Raw genomic sequence first — 18,478 nt, 5'->3', positions numbered from 1 at the left:
TTAAAGTGGAACAAAGGAGAAAACAGGAGACAGGAGGTCAACTATATTGATGAGTTTGAGGGTTTTGTAGCTCCCCTTCCCGTCCTCCTTCCCCAAAGTCACTGATCACTCACGGAGGGGAGACATTAGGGGTCTAAAATGAAAAATGTTCATTTTTGTTAGTCTTAGCAGCCAATATAAAATGTTAAAAGGAAAAGAAAATTAACACACGTGACTAAGGGGAGTAGGGGCACGATGGTGACCGAGTGTGGATTTCAGTGATCCATTTCCTTCTCGTTCTGTTACCAGAATACTCCAGGGACATGTTTGTGATGCACTAACCCAGAAGGAAGGGAAGAGATCTGAGAAGATACAGATACAGATGGAAGGAGAGATGCCTAAGGCATAATTAGGCAGTGGGAGGCCAGCTGGGGAAAGGAAAACAGATTTGGGAGAAGCTGTAGAAATAGTTGCAAGGCCCCAGAGAGGAGTTGAAAGTAGCACTTACAAAGTCATTCTGGGGGAAGAGGGAGACAGCCCGGTGGGAGGAAGGGGTGGGGGAGGCAGGAGGCGTGGGGGAGGATGGGTAGGCATGGAAATTATGGTGAGAGGGCACCATCACCCCCACCCCAGGGAATCCTGACGCTCTGAGGAGACCCATTCCAGCTGCCCCCACCTCCAAATGCCCCTCCTTTAACTGCAGGTGGGAACCTTGCTGCCACCCTCTTCATTGGGTCAAGGATTAAGTCACAAACTCAGTTTCAGATGGAGTAGCCACAGCTCGAATAGATGACACCCCATAAGGGGAAAAATATAAGGACTCTGCTCCCTACTCACCCACCTTCATCCTTGCAAAGAGAACATCCATTATCCTGGGGCCATCTTGAATAACAAACCCCGAGGAGAGAGAAACGGAAAACAGGAGCAATGCAAATGCTTTTTTAAAAGGTGAATTTTTCATGAGGTGACAGTTTCTCCTTTCCCTGCTGCCCGAAGCCCACCATGTATAACACATTTCCTGCCAGTGTGGTAGCAGGGAAGCCTCTTGGGACGGAGGGCTGGCTTTCCCTGATCTGTTGCATCCTTTGTGAAGTTCCTTCTCTGTGGCCTCCTTACTTCCTCCATCCAACCCTCCAACTCCACTCTGATGGAAACACACACCAAGGAATACAAAGAGAGAGCATAGGTAATAGAAGTGAGCTATAGATGCTTCTTGTGCAAATGTCCACAAATATGAAAGAATAATGTTCAGGAAAAATTATGGAGAGGATGATAAAGTAAGGAGTCAATGAACTTCAGGATAAAAATATCCAATCTGAAGAACAGAGAGAAAAGTTGTTTTCTTAAAAATGAAGAAAAGCACACAAGCCACAGAATAATAACAGAAGGTTTTAAATCTGTGTCATTGGAGTCCAGAAGAGGAATGTGCATGTCTATCTCTTCATGAGGATGTATTTCTCCAAGGTCAGCAAATGCTTTAGGATTACTCTTGTATTCACCTACAGTGGCTCCTGTTGTCCTGTGTGTGTGATGTAGGAAGTTGGTTCAAAGGCTCAGGAACCATAATATCTGGATTCAAAGCCTACAACTTCCACTTACTAATAATAGGGTGTCCTTGAGCCATTCATTTAACCTCTTTGTGCCTCAGTGTTCTTATCTTTAAAATGGGAGGATAATGTATTTCCCTTACATGTTACCACGAAGACAAAGTTAGTTAGTGCAGACAGAGTGATTAAAACAGGGCTGGGCGCCTAGTAAATGCTTGTGTGTTAACCATTATTGCTAAATTATTACACCTAGCACGAGTTGATGTGTCATCAGCCTTTGATTTCAAACCCTACAATTACCTAAGGACTAAACTAATCTCATGGTAAATCCTATGCTACTCACATTTTTGTAGAATCTATATCAAAACATTTTGAAATTCAGAGTGGTCAAGAATGTTCTCTTGATAAATCAAACCTCAACTGCAAATGGTGTAAAACAGAAAAAAGTTGACAGGTAGGTTTTTGCAAATGAATAATATCCAGTCTGATACATAAAGTCTGACCATGTCCCTCCTTTCAGCTAAACTGAGTATTTTTATCGAGGTTCTTTCTCACTGGAGAGCTCAATCTGCACTTTTTTGTTACCAGTTCTTATCACAAACTTTCCCCCCAATGGCTGACTTTTGAAGTAGATTAGCAAAGACGGATGTGTCCATTCACATTTCTAGGAAGTACAAATTCCAATTCCTCTGTCAGGTTCTATCCTCAGAAACTTATCTACTTAAGCCTCCCACAGAAATCCCTTGAAAATTATATTTTTGAAAATATGTCTTTGATGTTTCTGGTGTAAAGGTCAATACAAGAAATGGCCATACAACGAATACCTTTGCATTTGCCACAAAACTGCTACAATATAAAGACATTCTCCATTATACAAATTTCACAACAGAAATCCCAAAAGATAATGTCTCTCTCCTGATAAATTAGTATGAGAGCTTTCATTTGATAATAAAAATTGTGTTCAGTGGTTTGCCACCCAGGCTGCATACTAGAATCACCTGGGACAGGTTTTAACCCCTCTTTGTCCTCAGGTCTTACCTTGTACCAAATAAGTCAGAATCCGGGGGAATGGGACTCAGGCTTGATGGTTTCTAAAAAGTTCTCCAGGAGATTTTAATATACACCTAGGCCTGAGAACCCCTGCTATAGTTTACCATTTTACCCTTTTAAAAATATCTTGACTTCTGAGAAGTTCAAAGCTAAATTCCTTATGATACTTAGCCAAGATTTTTGGTTTTTTCTTTTTATGTTTTTGAAAATAATTTTTTATTAGTTATCTATTTTACACATATTAGCGTATTATATGTCAAACCCATTCTCCCACTTCATCCCACCACCATCCTATTTGCCAAGATTTTTGATATTGCATATTTCTCATCCCCCATGGTTTATTATTTTCCATGTGACTTTTTGTCATCAAACATGCCTTATGTCACCTCACATCATTTTTGGAAACAGGTAGAGAATAAGCTCTAATTTTTTTAAAAAGGTCATCCATGATTTCATGGACATCCTTCTAAAATCTATTTGCTTTTTAACTGTCAATTCTTTGGGCAACAGTTTCCACAAATTTATTCTCGGGTGTGTGAAGGTGTACTCACTTTTAACTTTTAGGTTCAAAAACGAATTTCCTTTGGGCTTGAAATGATGGGCCTTAGCTGTAATGTCCCAAGATTTAGAAAATAACTGCTGTATTTGCTTTCTGTTGCTATGTAAAACATTGCCGACAAATTAATGGCTTAAACCAACACATGGTTGTTTTGTCTCACAGTTTCTGACGATCAGAGGTACCTTCTGGCTTCTCTGCACGGGGCATCGGAAGACTGAGATGCAGGTGTTGGCTGGGCTACTTCTCACCTGGAAGCTTCGTCTGGAGAAGGTTCGGCTTCCAAGTGGTGCTGGGGCTCCAGGGTTCATGGCGGCTCCAACCCTCGAGGCCAGCAATGGAGACAGAGATCCTGCTGCCGTCAGGAAAGGCCTGCACCTTCTTCTGAAGGGCTCCCCTGAACTGTGCACACAGCCCCCCCCACCCCTGGTGTAGGTGTGCGCATGTGCACTTGTGTGTTTCTAAGACCCTTTTTGGTGACGCCCCAGCATTTAGTAGTGAGTGCACCAGGATACCGCCTACGGTGGTCTCTGTTAATGAGCGGTATCTGACAGCTCAGAGCCTGTTAAATATAACTTAGGTTATATTACCTGAACTCGGGATTTTAATTTGCCCATGCCTTTACTTCATACGTGAGTTTGCTAGGGCTGCCATAACAAAGTGGCACAGACGGGGGGCTTAAACAGTGGAAACAAATTTTCTGATGGTGCTGGAGGCTGGAAGTCCAAGGTCAAGTTGTTGGCAGGTTTGGTTTCTCCTGAGGCCGCTCCCCTTGGCTCACAGGCGTTCTTCTTGCTGTGTCCTCACACGGTCTTTCCTCTGTGTTCAAATATCTTTTTCTTATAAGGACACCTGTTAGATTGGATTAGGGCCATGCTAACGGCCTCATTTTAACTTGGTAACCTCTTTAAAGGCCCTACCTCCAAGTTCAGTCCCACTCTGAGGTACTGGGGGTTAGGGCTTCAAGAGATGAAATTTGGGGGGACACAGTTCAGCCCACGACACTTCATACTTTATCGCTCAAAAGTCATTTAAAACATTCCTGGATTTATTTCCATCTATTTTATATTTCATTATCTGCAAGAGCTTACTAATTGTCTAAGCCTTTTTATTCCTGCCTTTGAGGTGCTTTAATATAAACTAAATACCAGAGACACCTAGGAACTGATACAATAACGTAGGGAATTAACTGCTAGTTTGGACAAATGGACTGCAGTTTTTCAGAAGTTCAGAGAAAGACGGGGATGGATGCACAGTGGCTGAGAAGGTGCAGGAGGCCCCCAGGAGCAGGACTGGTTTATGCACACTTGCATGAGGCCTGAGGTTTAAACAGCCAGTCTAAACTTTGGCAGCACATCAGAATTACCTGGGGGAGCATTAAAAATACACCAGCCCCAAACAGATCATCCGAATTCTGAGGGCTATACATCATCTGAGTCAGAGGATGAAAAGGGAGATTGGTCTGAACAAAGATCTTTGCGAAATCTGATGATCTGAAGATTCTTCCTCCATGACTTCCTCCCGACACCTCTGCTGCTAACATCACCTGATTAGGAGAAGGAAGTTCAGAATCAGGGTATAATTCTATGAAAGTAAAGGAAGTTCTTGCATTATTTTCACCAGATATTTGTTAGGAAAATTTTAGTTCCAAAAGTAAGAAGAGTTACAAAAGTAGATTAATTGGTACACTCTACTCCTCAAGTCTTATCAAAAAATACTGTCCTGAATTGAGCTAGTGCATTATATCTATAAAGTTGGGCCTGGTCAGTTTGAGATTAGCCAGTTTCCCCGAAGACTAAAATGTTGTCTTAAGATATAAACCTATAGGGAGGGTGGGAAGGAGTCATGGGAGGGAGGGAATATGGGGATGTATGTATAAATACAGCTGATTCACTTTGTTGTACAGCAGAAACTGGCACAACAATGTAAAACAATTATACTCCAATAAAGAGCTCTAAAAAAAAAATACAGCAGCCCCAGATATATCAGCTTCATTGATATACTTAGGTCCTTTCCATTGGTAATTTTTAAAAGAAAGAAAAAACAACAACAAAAAAAATCCCTATCCTCTCCAGGTAATGTGAATATGTAACCAGGGCTGAGAACCGCTGGTTTCAACGGATGAATGAGATAAAGGACTTTCCAGGTGAGAAGAAGGAAGGGAGGTGAGGGGCATGGAAGCAAGAATAACCTGGTATAGCTGAAGGACAGTGAGAAGACTGACTGGCCTGGAACTGTGGGTATGTTTTAGAAGTAAAGGAAAATAAGGTCAGAGAGGTCAGAGTGAAATTATTGCCAGGCCTGTGGAACCTGTATATAGACAGGAAAGGCAGGAGGGATGCAGAAATCAAGTCAGCAAGCTCAACTGGTTGGTTATTACAAAAAAAAAATAGGTGTAAGATGGTGAGGACTTTGCCAAGTGGTGGCACTGAAACAGAAATGCAGAAATGGGCGTGAGGATCGGGAAGGAAGGATTCGGGGGAATTGCTAAGTGGGCAAGCTGGAAAGAGATTATATGCAAGGCAGGTGAAGGAAAAGGCTGAGCTGTAAATGACTCCAAGGTTTCAAAGCTGATGGTCTAGGGATACACTATTAACAAAAAATTAATGAATATGAGAAATTGTTGGTGTGGAGTAAAGAGCACGAATTACTCTAGATCATGAGCTTCTCAATGAGATTTTAACCTTCTAAAGTCAGGGATAGCATCTTATTTATTCACACTTAGCACCATGTCTTGTGTGTAACAGCTGCCCCATACGCTTTGGGTGGCTAGAGTTAAATCAGGTGGAATTGGAACACCTACGTAGACATCCGGGTATGAAACTGGACATGACAGAGAAGAGATACGAACACAGAAGAGATGAGTAGGAACTGAGGCTTCGGCATGGCAGAGCCCTCTGGGAAACGTCCTGGATATACAATGAGGATTTTAAGCATCTCTGCAGAACGTCTCCATCCTGCATCCTCTTTCTCTTCTCACCCATTGGAAGAGACATCTGTTTGCATCATCCAGCATTCACTCCCTTTGCTGGTTCCTCAGTTTCTCTTTGGAGAATGTCCCCTTCCCAGGGCATGCGGTCTGGTTGGGACTGTCAATCATGTGCCCTGCCCACTCCCATTCGAGTGTCAAACCACTATTTAAACATGTGGCCAGTGTACGACATTCAACCTCTCCTCTTCCCAGAGGCCTTCCTCACCCACTGTGCCTTCTGTCCCCTCCTCCTTTGAATTTCTACAAAGCCATAGTTCCCGTTGTTTAAACTAGCAGCAGTTGCCCTTTGCCCTAAGCTGGGCCAGTCAGACGCTCTCTCCTGGGATTGTGAGTCTCGGGCAGAGTAACCAGTTCAGGGGCCAGAACCTCTCTGGTGGCTGAGTCCTGGTGACACTATCCACTGGGTCTGTGAAATTGCTGGGGTCTCTGTCCTCCCTGTGGTCTGTCTACTCAGCTTTGCTGTTAATCATCCTTCCACTACATCCTCTTGCCTGTAGTTAACCAGAGTCAGTTTCTGCAACTAAACCTGCTTAACTGATTGACCGCATTCCTTCCCATTATTCAAATTTTGCACAGCTTTGCTTTGCGTTCAAAATCCAGAAGTGAGTGTATCACATCCTGGGGTCTCTCTCCATTTCTAAGGCTCATCCCAAGGATTCTCATTTTTATTTCCAAGAAGACAACTTCATGACAACAAACGGTGATGGAAAGCAGCTCACTGACATCCTGCACCTTCATTTCTCACTGACAGAGGTGCCTGGGACCCTTCTGCCCTGGACTGGATTTTAAGGTGTCTGTTTAAAATATCGTCTCTCTTCCTGCTCCATGTATTTCTCCAACTCAATATCCCCTACCAGTTCATGTCGGATGCCCTGCAAGAGTATCTGAGAACATGCTTCTCCATCCCTTCTTTCCTGTCTCTCTACACAATGTCCTCTTTGAGTGACCACTTTTTTTTTTTAATAACTAAAAACTGCAGTGCTCTCAGTATAACCAATATGCATAAAGGAGCCTCTGTTTCTTTCATATGTGAGAGAAACAGATATAGATGCTGCCTGTGGAAGTTTGGGCTTCTATTGGACCCAGAGATCAACGCCTTTTACCAGATTCAAAACAAACAGCCCTCACAGCGATAATGTTACTTGGTATTTATGCAACACTTTTCATCTCCAAGCAATTCATAGACATGAAAGAATTAGCTGTCAGTTCTTCCCACAAGAATATATGTGTGATGCTGGATCTTGTCCTGTCTTGTTCCTCACACCTAAACAAAGGGCCCTGCATATAAACTGTGGCTGAGCAAGATGACTTCTCATGAGGAAGAAAGGGGGAAGAGGGGTGTGAAAAGAGTAAGAAAGAAAGAAAAAAAGAGAAGACCTACTATTCATCGAGTGAATATTGTGAGTCTGGAATGATGGTTTGGAGAAAAACACTCCAGGGTTCTGGCCAGAACCACATTTTTCACACATTATGACTCCCCGGAGGAGTTTCCACAGAGGCCAGGACCTCCCCAGTCCTCCCTCGAGCTGTCGTCTTACATGTTTGACGATCCCTCCTTTGTGTTACTGGCCCACTTCCTTCTACCAGATTCAAGGGGTGCCTCACTTACCCAAGCAAATCAATTTTAAACTAACACATGTGAGTATGTGTCTGTGTGCGTACACACATGCACACATAACATCTGCACTGCTTTTCCCCTGTTCCCCACCACCCCCACTGCCCATCCTTATTGGAGGCCACGCAGTGGGGAGGGAGGTGAAGAAGGAACCGTGCCTATCAGCCTGGTGTTCTGCAATCATGTGACTAGGAAGAACTCAGTGAGATTAGGGACCGCCCTACTCCTTCTCAAGAAGTCCCGCCATCAAAAGGAAGACAAGCCTTCACCTGCTCGGAGAAATCACCGGCTGAACTTCTTCGCAGTGAGGCGCCCCGTGAACTGCAAATAAATGCAGGGTGTGAAGGCGGGAGCCAAAGCCTTTCCGCGGCTTTGCACACAGGTCTTCCTTAAAGATCCCTGTATCTTGGAGTTTTGTCACGTACAAAGGATCCTCTTGTGCCCTGGGTCTCCCAATCTCACAACAATCACTCACATCCGAGTCAGGGAAATCTGACACAGCAAGTACAATCCCTTCCACGAGCCCCCTTCTCTCACCTCTCAGATGTCACCCTGGTATAGATGGAGCTGTGTGGCACTAAAGGAAATGGATATGTGACACACTGTGTTTAGGACCCACCATCTGGTGGGTAGGTATTTGCATAATGGGACAAAATGGGAGGATTTTTTTTTTACTGTAGAGTCTTGTTCTCATAAACTCAAACTATATTAAAGCAACTTATAATTTATAAAATTTCTATAAAATTTAAAAACTTTTTACATTATAAAACCAACTATAAATCAAGGCACATCTTTATTTATTGTTGTTTGCCTGTCAACACATACATGTATCCACACATCTTAGACATTCTACTTGTGTGCGTGTGTGCGTGTGCGTGTGTGTATTTCACCAGTGGATTGTAAATCTCAAGGTCAGGGACTATTGCCTCCTACCCATCCAGGGCTTTCAGAAACCTAAACTAAAGGCATCAAAGAATCAGGAGAAGAGGAAATCAGAGAAAAGAAACAAAGCAACCTGCCAGACGGCAGATCCCACGGAGCCCTGGGCATCAGATCCCTCGGTAACCTCCTAACAGTGTGTCACAAGTCAGAAGACGACGGAACAATGCTTTGAAAGTTATCACTGAAAATAATTTGTGTCCTATAAGTTTACGCATATTGAGTTGTGAGTCCAGTGTGACGGCAGGATAACAATATCTTCAGACATGCAAACTCAATTTTTTCAAAAAAACAAAAAAACAAAATAGAGCAACCTAAGACTCAAAGACAGGTGAAATTTCTAAAACATTGTGCCGCTCCGAGGGTTTCTTCCCAGCAGCCTCAGAGACGCACTGTGGTTATTATACTCCAGGGTAAAGAAGGACAAGCAAAGTGTATCTGCCCATCAACATGTAAGCTTTCAGGGATTTTTTTTTCAGATTTGTAGTTATTTTCCTCAAAACATAATGAAAGCTGAGTGACCTATTCAATCAGAGTCTATGCAGAGCAAGAACGCCCAGGGCACAGTGCCCAGCCGTGCGGCTCCACTCCTGCTTTAGCAGGAGGGACCCCATGAGGCCAAGAGCTTGACTGAGGGCACAGGCTAAACACACACACAGGGGCCACGAGTGTCGTCACCCAACTGCAGCACCAGTGCAAAGCAGAGGGTGCGCAGGGGAGCCCGGAGCAGAGGCACACGCTCTCTGGAAGGCTCTCCGGGGCCGGGGCCACAGGAGGAAAGGTTGGCCTCTTGGAATCCCACTGTGGAACTAAAGTGAAACAACGTGACTGGCTTAAGCGGGTGGTGACTGGAACGGTGAGAGAATCGTTAACTCTTGAAATGCGACGATGAAAGAAGTCTGTTCTCCAAGCAGGAAGGAGGTTTCAAGTTTTATTTTCTATGCTTCCAAATTTGTCCTGTACTTGGTCTGCAGTTCACAAAAATAGGAACCACTTGGACGCGTGGCCTCCACCAGACTTTTTCGAGAAGGCTATATGTGTTTTACTTGCAGGGAAAATTGAAAGGGCCACATACTAACTGAATACAGTCCACATAAACCTGCACAGATTTCAGGTTATTCTTCTGTGATTTCTGAAGTCTTCTGAGGTTTTTGATATATAGGGTGAAAAGCGTAAGCTTTGAGCTTGGATGTAACTGGGTTTGAATCCCATCTCTGTAATTTACTGCTTGTTATCTAGAGCAAATTATCTGAGCTGCAAATTCACCTTCTGTAAAATGGGGGGAATTACTGCTTAATTCATACAGCTATAGAATTAAAAGTCAGGTAATTTACATCAAGCATCTGGCATTCCCTAACCTATAATTTTTTTTATTACGAGATTGGTCATTTCTTGTGTCTCCTGAACGGATGCATTTTTTTTTTCAGTCCCCCATCTACTGCTTTAATATAACTGGATTCGAAGCATTCCTGATATACTGGATTTATTTTTAAGCATCTACCTGCAGGCTGCTCTCTCCTGGTCCCAAGTCAAGTGGAGTGGCTCTGGAAAGGTGCACACCGTATCTTGGGCAGGAAGAGTGAGTCTTGGGGTGAATGTTGGTTCCACTACAGGCAATGTTGTGGCAGAGCAGAGGCCTGGTATGCACGTAGGATGGGGAAAATAAGCACAAGAGGGATCTGCCATTAGAACCCTCCTCCCTACTAACACAGAGGAAAGCAGAAGGCGGGACACACTGTTCTATCACAGAGGTGGACAGCTCATTGAAATCACACCACGGTAATGACATAACGTGGTAGGTAAGAGTTTATGTTTACCGAGCATTCACTATGATGCCAAAAACTTTTTTCTTTTTACATGGACATTTTTCTTTTTAATATTTATTTTATTTATTTGGTTACACGGGATCTTAGTTGTGGCATTTGAACTCTTAGCTGCGGCACATGGGATCTAGTTCCCTGACCAGGGATCGAACCCGGGCCCCCCCGCATTGGGAGTGCAGAGTCTTAACCACTGCACCACCAGGGAAGTCCCTCCTACACTGACTTTTGGCAGCAGCCCTGTGACACAGGGAATATTGCCATCTCTGTTCTACAGATGAGGAAACACAGGGCCAGAGGGATGTAATACCATGCCCAGGACAAAGCCAATCCCAATGCAGGCTGCCAGGCTCTGGGGTCCACGTGAGAAGGCTATGCTGAGATGCAATAACAGAAGAGCCACTTTTCCACTTAAATGCAAAACCAAACCAAACCAGAACTACCTCTGAAGAGTATCATTTGGAGTGATTTGGACACGTAAGGAAGGCAGCGCATCCTGGGCAGTGGTCCTGTCTGTGCCTGCCTCGGATGGAGACTATACTTGCTGCACTGGGGTGGGGGGAAGGTCTGAAAAGATGAAAGGCAGGCAGGCAGAGCAGACTGAGGTTCCACAGAATTTTTTTAGAACACCAGGCAAGAGCAATCAGTAGGGGTTTATTCCCAGATGAAAAGGGAGTACATATTCCATCACGACAGCTGTGGGATAAGGTATCGGCAACAGACTTTGGATGGTTCGGTTCAGTTAAAGACAAGAACTCCTTCTTTTTATTTTTGGCCATGCCTCGCAGCTTGTGAGATCTTAGTTCCCTGACTAGGGATCAAACCCTCGCCCTTGGCAGTGAGAGCACAGAGTCCTAACCACTGGACTACCAGGGAATTCCCACCAAGAGCTCTTTAATAACTTTTTCAAGTAGTGATTCCATAATGTGAACATAAAGCACAGATGAACGTATGTAACTGAGTGCTACGTTAGTCGAACTGTGGACTTTGAAAATGATGAGTTAATTTTGGTGATGCTGCCGTGCTCCAAAGTGTTTGGGGGACTCGTCTTGAATTGCTTCTGCGTCACAACCTGTCCCTGATGCAAGATCACATTCATTCGGCCCCAGGAGGGCACCACACCACGCGCTGCGAGGGCAAAGCTGGGACACCAGTCTCACCATAAGTTCGTGGTTAGCAGACAGATTGCAGCACCAACAGAAAGGACTCTGTGCCACTTGAGCTAGGCCTTGAAGGCTGGCTTTTAGCAACCAGAAGATGGTGCAGGGTGTGAGCGGAGGTGAAGCACAGCCAGAGGCACAGGTGAGAAAGATGAAGATGTCCTCGGCTCCCGCAAGTGACCGGGGTCGGCTGGAGAACAGTGTGTGCCGGTGGGAATGGAACTGGGCCGCAGAGACAGACTTGGGCCGACGCTGCTCAGGGCTCTGAACGCCTGCCTGAGAGAAGTCAGCACTTCCACTTCTAGGAAATAGGAAACCTCTGAAAGGCTTTAAGCATTAGAATGAGCAGAACTGTGCTTCGGAAGATTAATGTCCTAACAGCACATAAAATGGATTAGCGCTTCTTGAAGCTGACGTGAATTTTGGAAGAATTCTGAACCAAGTCTCATGCATAAGAGAGAAACGTGATATGGAAGTGTGTATCAGTTCCAATCAAAAAACAAGGTACTGAATAAATTAGGACAGATTATAAAACAGTCTACAGGTGGATTGTAAGATAGATTTTCTTCTGTGGCTTATAAATGGATCTAAAGGCACTTTCAAGAAGATTCAAGAAAAGGTTTTGGAGTGGTGGCAACATCACAAAAATAAGTGTACCCTCATCCCTAAAGCACCTGCTTTCAAGGGTAACACCCATTCCTGTGAATAATCAGTCTGCACCTTTTAAAACAATCAGAATTAGTCACAGTTACTCTTGAAATAATCCATTACCAGAACTAGCTTCTGTAAGTACAAGGGGACCTTCTTTCCAGTCTGTGGTGTCTTTTTTTGTTTTTTTAATATAAATTTATCAGTTGTGTTGGGTCTTCATTGCTGCACACAAGCTTTCTCTAGTTGCGGTGAGCAGGGCCTACTCTTCATTGTGGTGCGCAGGCTCCTCACTGCGGTGGCTTCTCTTGTTGTGGAGCACGGGCTCTAGGTGTGTGAGCTTCAGTAGTTGCAGCACAAGTGCTCAATAGCTGTGGCTCACGGGCTCTAGAGCACAGGCTCAATAGTTGTGGTGCACGGGCTTAGTTGCTCTGCAGCATGTGGGATCTTCCCAGACCAGGGATTGAACCCATGTCCCCTGCATTGGCAGGTGGATTCTTAACCACTGCACCACCAGGGAAGTCCCCAGTCTGTGGTGTCTTGTGTCAACCTGGTTATTCAAATACTAACCTAGGTCCTGCTATGAAGGGAATTTTGTAGATGGAATGAAAGTGAGAGTATCCTGCTGGGCCTGACTTCATCAGTTGGAGGGCTTTGAAAGCAGGGCTGAGGCTTCCCCGAGAGAGACACTGAATTCCACCTGTGGACAACAGTTTCATCCCACGCCTGGAGTCCCAGCCTGCCCTAAGGTTTCAGACTTGTGCAGCCAGCCCACCTCAACTGAATAAATCAATCCCATGTAACAAATCCCTTATTTACACACACACACAGAGGCATGTATAACAAGTGTACAAATATACATACACACGTAGTAGGGAGATTTTATACAAGAGTGAGTCAAAAATTATCCACACTCTGGCTGTAGAATTACAGACATTTTAATATAACCGGAGTGCGGATAATTTTTGACTCACCCTCCTATATACACATATATGTACGTACATATCTCACACTAGTTCTGCTTCTCTGGTGGAATTCTAACACGCAGTTTGCTGAGAGCTGACAGTCTGAGGGGCATGTACTATAAATGAATTAATTACAGAAACGACATTTGGAAACTACTTGAGTTAAAGTGAAGCGGTGTGTGCACTACTCGGAGGCATGCTATGAAATAGCTCCATTCTTACACGTGCAGCTTTGGCTTCTAATCTGATCCCACAAGGCTTTAGTGCAGGGGTCTTAATCTGAGGTCTACGACCCCTTCAAACTGTGTGTAAAGATTTTCCTCAGGTGAGCCTACAGCTTTCACCAGATTCTCAAAGAAATCCATTTCTCCTCATGCTTATTCGGAAGGGTATTAGGTTATTTCAACTCAGTTCCCCAATGACTGTTCACACACTATGGGCGGCTGACTCCCCAGCTGCTTGCCTTGTTCCAAAATTAGTGCTGGCACTTTACAGATTTTTTTTCAAGGCGGAGGGGAAAACACTTGTAACTAGTAGGAGAAATTCAGTTTAAGTCCTTCCTTGATTAAAAGTCCATAAATGCATGGTGAGATAATCTGCCCTAGAACACTACCCATTAAATGTGAGTGTCCAACAGTCAATAAAGTCAGCAACGCAGAAAGCGCAATTTATGTCATCTTAGTTCATACTGAGACCTTAACAAAATTAAATGATCAATTAAAGAATCTCAAAATAATTATTTTGCTAAATATTAACTTCTGTGGTGCAAAGAAAGGTTTGTACTTTAGACACAAAAATCAGTAAGAATAACCAGTTTAAATTCACATTAAATGCCCACATTACGTATTTCAACAAATTAAAAGATTTTAACCCATACTATATAAAAACTTTTTTTTGTTGCCTTATCTAACTTCTTAGCAGTGTCCACATAGCTGGACATAAAGCCATCCCCTGGCTTTCTTTTCCGATTTGCCAGGCCTTCTGAACTGCTCCTACTGTCCCACATAAGTTCTAATTGTTTTTTTGTTTGTTTGTTTGTTTGTTTATTTTTGGCCACACTGTGTGGCTTGCGGGATCTTAGTTCCCCAACCAGGGACTGAAACCGGGCCATGGCAGTGGAAGTGCCGAGTCCTAACCAATGGACCACCAAGAAGTCCCCAAGTTCCAATTGTTGTCCAACTGTCTCTCGACATCTTTACTTGGTAAGTCACCAGAATCTTACATTCTTCACGTCCTACACCAAAGTCTTGACTTCCTCTCGTATTTCTTCTCATTCTTAGAAAACTGCCTCACCTCCATCCGCCAGCTCAAACCCTCCTTTTCCTTCATGCCCTACATCCTGTCAGGGCTTCCCCTTGGCCGTATCCCCAATCTTTGCACCTCATGTCCTCACAGTGCCTCCCCCCAGACCACTCCCCTGCAGTGGGGGCCACCCTGACCACCACTGGTCATTGTCTCCCAACTGATCGCTCTGCTTCCTGCACAGAAACCAGAGTAAAACTTCAAAGCCCTAAATTACATTACATCTCTCCTTTGCTTAAACCTCCCGATGGCCTCCCGCCTCATCTGAGAATGAAATCCCGACATCGCACCTGGACAAGGCCCTGCCCGCTCTTCCTGCACCCACAGTGGTCTTCAAGTTGCTCCAACTCATTAAACCCTGCTTCTTTATGTATGAGTCTATCACGATGTCCTGTACCCTGTTAGGTCCCTGAAGACAGGACATTCAAGATGTACACATGGCATCTAACACTGTCCTGGACCCGAAAAGTATCTGCCAGATGAATGAGTCACTGCCTCAGCATCCTTACCTTAATGCTCCACCTCAGTTAGTTTTCCTGTCTATATGTATTTAGAAGGGTTGTTTTATTTTGGTTTTTCCTGGTTAAAAAAAAAAAAAAAAAAAAAAAGGACACATTTGAACACATTCTCTCTTCAGGTAATTAATGCCAGATTCACTGCCCGACCCCATAACATGGGGAATTTAGCTGCTGCTTCAACCACTTTTTTGTTACTAGGTCTTACACTGCCATTCCTCAAGCCTCTTCTTAATGTGTATACATACTAGACCTGCAGTGCATATAGAGGGTGAGTTTATCACTATTTTCTTAGCACAATTACTGAACCTGTTTTCTATGAGCCAAGGCAACACATGAATAAAACGTTTAGTTAAACAGGAATTCTGTCTTTAAAATGTTTAAAGATGGCTAAGTAGCCCCTCAAGATCAGCCTAGTTAATACAAGCAGGAAATTTAATTAAATCTTTCAAAGACAGTTATTCCTTCATTTAATTTCTCTGTATTTAATCTTATTTAATTCCTCTGCACACAAATGTGTGAAATGAATCTGTACTTACTTTTATCTAAAAAACAATTCTTTTTTTGAAAATTCTAGCATTAAAATAATAATTTGTCCTGGTTGAAACTTATCTACAAAAAATGTTAGGCTTAAAATCCTTAGAGAACAGCATTAGACTAGGGGTCCTTTTGTGGTTCTGATTCTGCTACAATTTTGGACGAGTCTTAATTCCTCTGAGAGGTTTTCTGTTCAAAGAAAGAAGGAAGGAAGGAAAAAAGAGGGAAGGGAAGGAGGGAAAAAGGAAAAGAAACTGGGCTGAATGATCTCTGAAGTCCCTTTCCACTCAAAATTTCCTTGGTTTCATTAAGAAAAACTTAGAGGTCTGCAGAGCAGGACGGTAATAACAGCTACCGTTTCTCGGGGGCTTGCATACGAGGCACTGCATGAAAAGCTTTATGTCTCATTTAACAGAGGTATGGCTTTATGATTATTATTCTCCCAATTTATAGGTAAGAAAACAAATTTAAGCCAAAGAACTCAGTCACCCAAGCTTTGTCTGCTTTTTAACAGACGTGATCGTCAATTGCCAAAAAGAGAAACGGCTGAGCAGAGGGGAAAGATCTCTGAACTCAGAAAATGCAAATCAAAATGATACTTCCTTAAACAGAACTTCTGGCAGAGTCTGCTGTTGGGGAGGCTTGTGCTATATGCCACCACCTGCAGGACAAAGTAAACATGTTTATCCCAACCTGTCAAAATCAACAGCTGTAATGTCTTCTCTCCCAGAAGGCAGGATTTCAGAACCAGACTAAGGAATCACACGTGTATCCACTCTCTAAATTCAAGCGCAAACCTGAGATACCTCAAAGAAAGCAAAGATAATGCCAAAATAATAAAAAGATAATTCAAAAACTAATCTTTAGGCAGGCATAAATGACATCTAAATTTAGGAGACTATTTCCTGCATGTTATCCTATATTTAATAGTAACACCAAGAAAATCCACTAGGACTAAATATACTACTGAAACAATGTACCAAAATCACATTTTTAAAAGGGAAGTGAGAGTTCAACTCAATCACAGCCTCAGAAAAATTAAAGTAAAAATTTAATGAGTTTTACACCAAGAATTGTCCTTTTTAATAAACTGTTTGCTAAATTTTGCTTGAGTCTTTTTATTATATATAGTCTGCACTTTTTCAGTTGGAATCAAATACACTTCCTTTTTTTGACTGGTCAAATGCCATCTTGGTGAAGCCAGCTTCAGAGCTAAGATGAAATCAACTCACAAGGGTAAATCCCTCCATCATGAGCTAACAGACACCCGTGAGCCATTTAAAAAGCAAAAATATTTTGGAAGCACTTATACCTCAAACAGTTGGCTTCAGAAATGGCATTTGATACACCTGATCTTTGTACTTCATGTTTAAAACACTAATATCAAATGATTGTAACGGAGAAACCACACAGCATGCTAGAGTTTGAGATAACCTAACAAGAAATATCTTCCATCATTGCATGTAATCTGCCTTCACTACACAGAAAGGAGAGATTTCGCCCTACTTCTCTCCGCGTCTTTCTATGGGAGCACATGCTTTCTGATGCTGAGAAACATACCTCTGACTAGTAAAATGTTCTTTGATATCACATTAGATAGACACCTTGGGAAACCGTAATGTCTGTTTCCTTAAATTGCTCCGTGATGCAAAATAACACACAAGGGCACATAGCAGAGTGTCTTGGCATTTAGTAAGTGCTGAGTAAATCAGATATCACTGATATATCATCATCAGTCAGGACACTGAAGAATAATTACAACGGTGGCCTAAAAAAGTGAATCTACCTCCCCCCAAATTGTTTAAAAAGCTGAATTATACTTAAATCTGTGATAGTTTTACTGATATATATTAAGGTGGTTGTAGTCTACTGAAATTTTCATGGCTGACAGTTTGAGAAGTCTGTATTATTCTAACTATACCCAAACATAAGCCAAACTGATAAAAAAATTATATGAAAATCCTCAAAGTAGGAAAAATATTTTCCATGGTAATATAAGGTTCTATTTTTCCAATGGAAAAGTAATGATAAAGAAAGAACCCATTTCTGTATAACAAATATAAACTTGCCCAGCTACCTGAGGGGTATAAAAAAATAGCACAAGAAAGAGATAAATATAAATAGACTGAGCTAAAAGAACAGGTATTTCATAGAAAGTATTTTATCATGAGAACAGGATGGTTTCCTATGTTTAAGATCTATTTATTGTGTTATCTTTACAAGTAGCAAAGTCCCTCCATTTCCCCCTGCTTTATACGTGAATATAAAAAGCCACTGACCTCCACGCTGCCCCCCACCCCCCCGACCGGGTCCACAGGAGGCTGTGAACTGTGCACGGCCTCCAGAAGCAGCGGTGGTTTCCTCTGTGACTTGGCCTTGAACTCTAGCACACGAATCAGTCATCCTCTTGCTGATTCCTTTTCTGTCAAAGGAAACCGAGACGCATTAGAATAGCACATTCTAATTGGGATATTTGTTCAGCCAAGATCGCTTTTCCTGTCGGCAAGTATAATTTCCTAGAGGCCCCTGGCAAAAGATGCGGTTGAAAATTAGCATGGAAAAACATACCTTAAGTAGTTCATTAAAGCAGTTTATCACTTTGGCTCCTGGGCACATTATCCTCAAGATATTTGAATATTTTCTTCTCTTTCTTCAAGTACAAATATTCCCACACAGAAACACACACAAATACAAATACGTTCCCCTGGAGGACCGACAGGAGAGATCGGATCTGCCCTCAGCCCTATAACAGTACACAGGTGACCCTTGAACAGCACGGGTTTGAACGTCATGGGCCACTTACGTGTGGCTTTTTTTCAGTAGTAAATACTACAGTACTGAGGACCCGGGGAT

At 42.9% G+C, this 18,478-nt stretch overlaps 1 protein-coding gene across 3 annotated transcripts in view; it reads right to left on the bottom strand.

The window, feature by feature from the left end:
- CDC123 (cell division cycle 123) overlaps positions 1 to 18,478 on the bottom strand; it is a 77,852-nt gene that overhangs the window by 14,273 nt on the left and 45,101 nt on the right. For 2 of the 3 annotated variants that reach the window (XR_009053033.1, XR_009053032.1), the window contains exons 13-15: positions 17,905 to 18,047; positions 15,083 to 16,286; positions 4,499 to 4,678 (exon numbers count right to left, since the gene is read on the bottom strand). Coding sequence is in view for 1 of the 3 variants with exons in the window: in XM_057730255.1 (XP_057586238.1) it covers positions 18,021 to 18,047 (27 nt within the window). In the remaining 2 variants the exon portion in view is untranslated. Of the gene's footprint in view, positions 1 to 4,498; positions 4,679 to 15,082; positions 16,287 to 17,770; positions 18,048 to 18,478 lie in introns of those variants that run through there. The other variant, XM_057730255.1, reaches the window with a different exon arrangement.

The sequence above is a fragment of the Hippopotamus amphibius genome, chromosome 4 (assembly GCF_030028045.1).
Source record: "Hippopotamus amphibius kiboko isolate mHipAmp2 chromosome 4, mHipAmp2.hap2, whole genome shotgun sequence".
NCBI classification, from domain to species: Eukaryota; Metazoa; Chordata; class Mammalia; order Artiodactyla; family Hippopotamidae; genus Hippopotamus; species Hippopotamus amphibius.
Note: the sequence above shows the minus strand (reverse complement) of the source record. Positions and strands in the feature narration are given on the sequence as shown.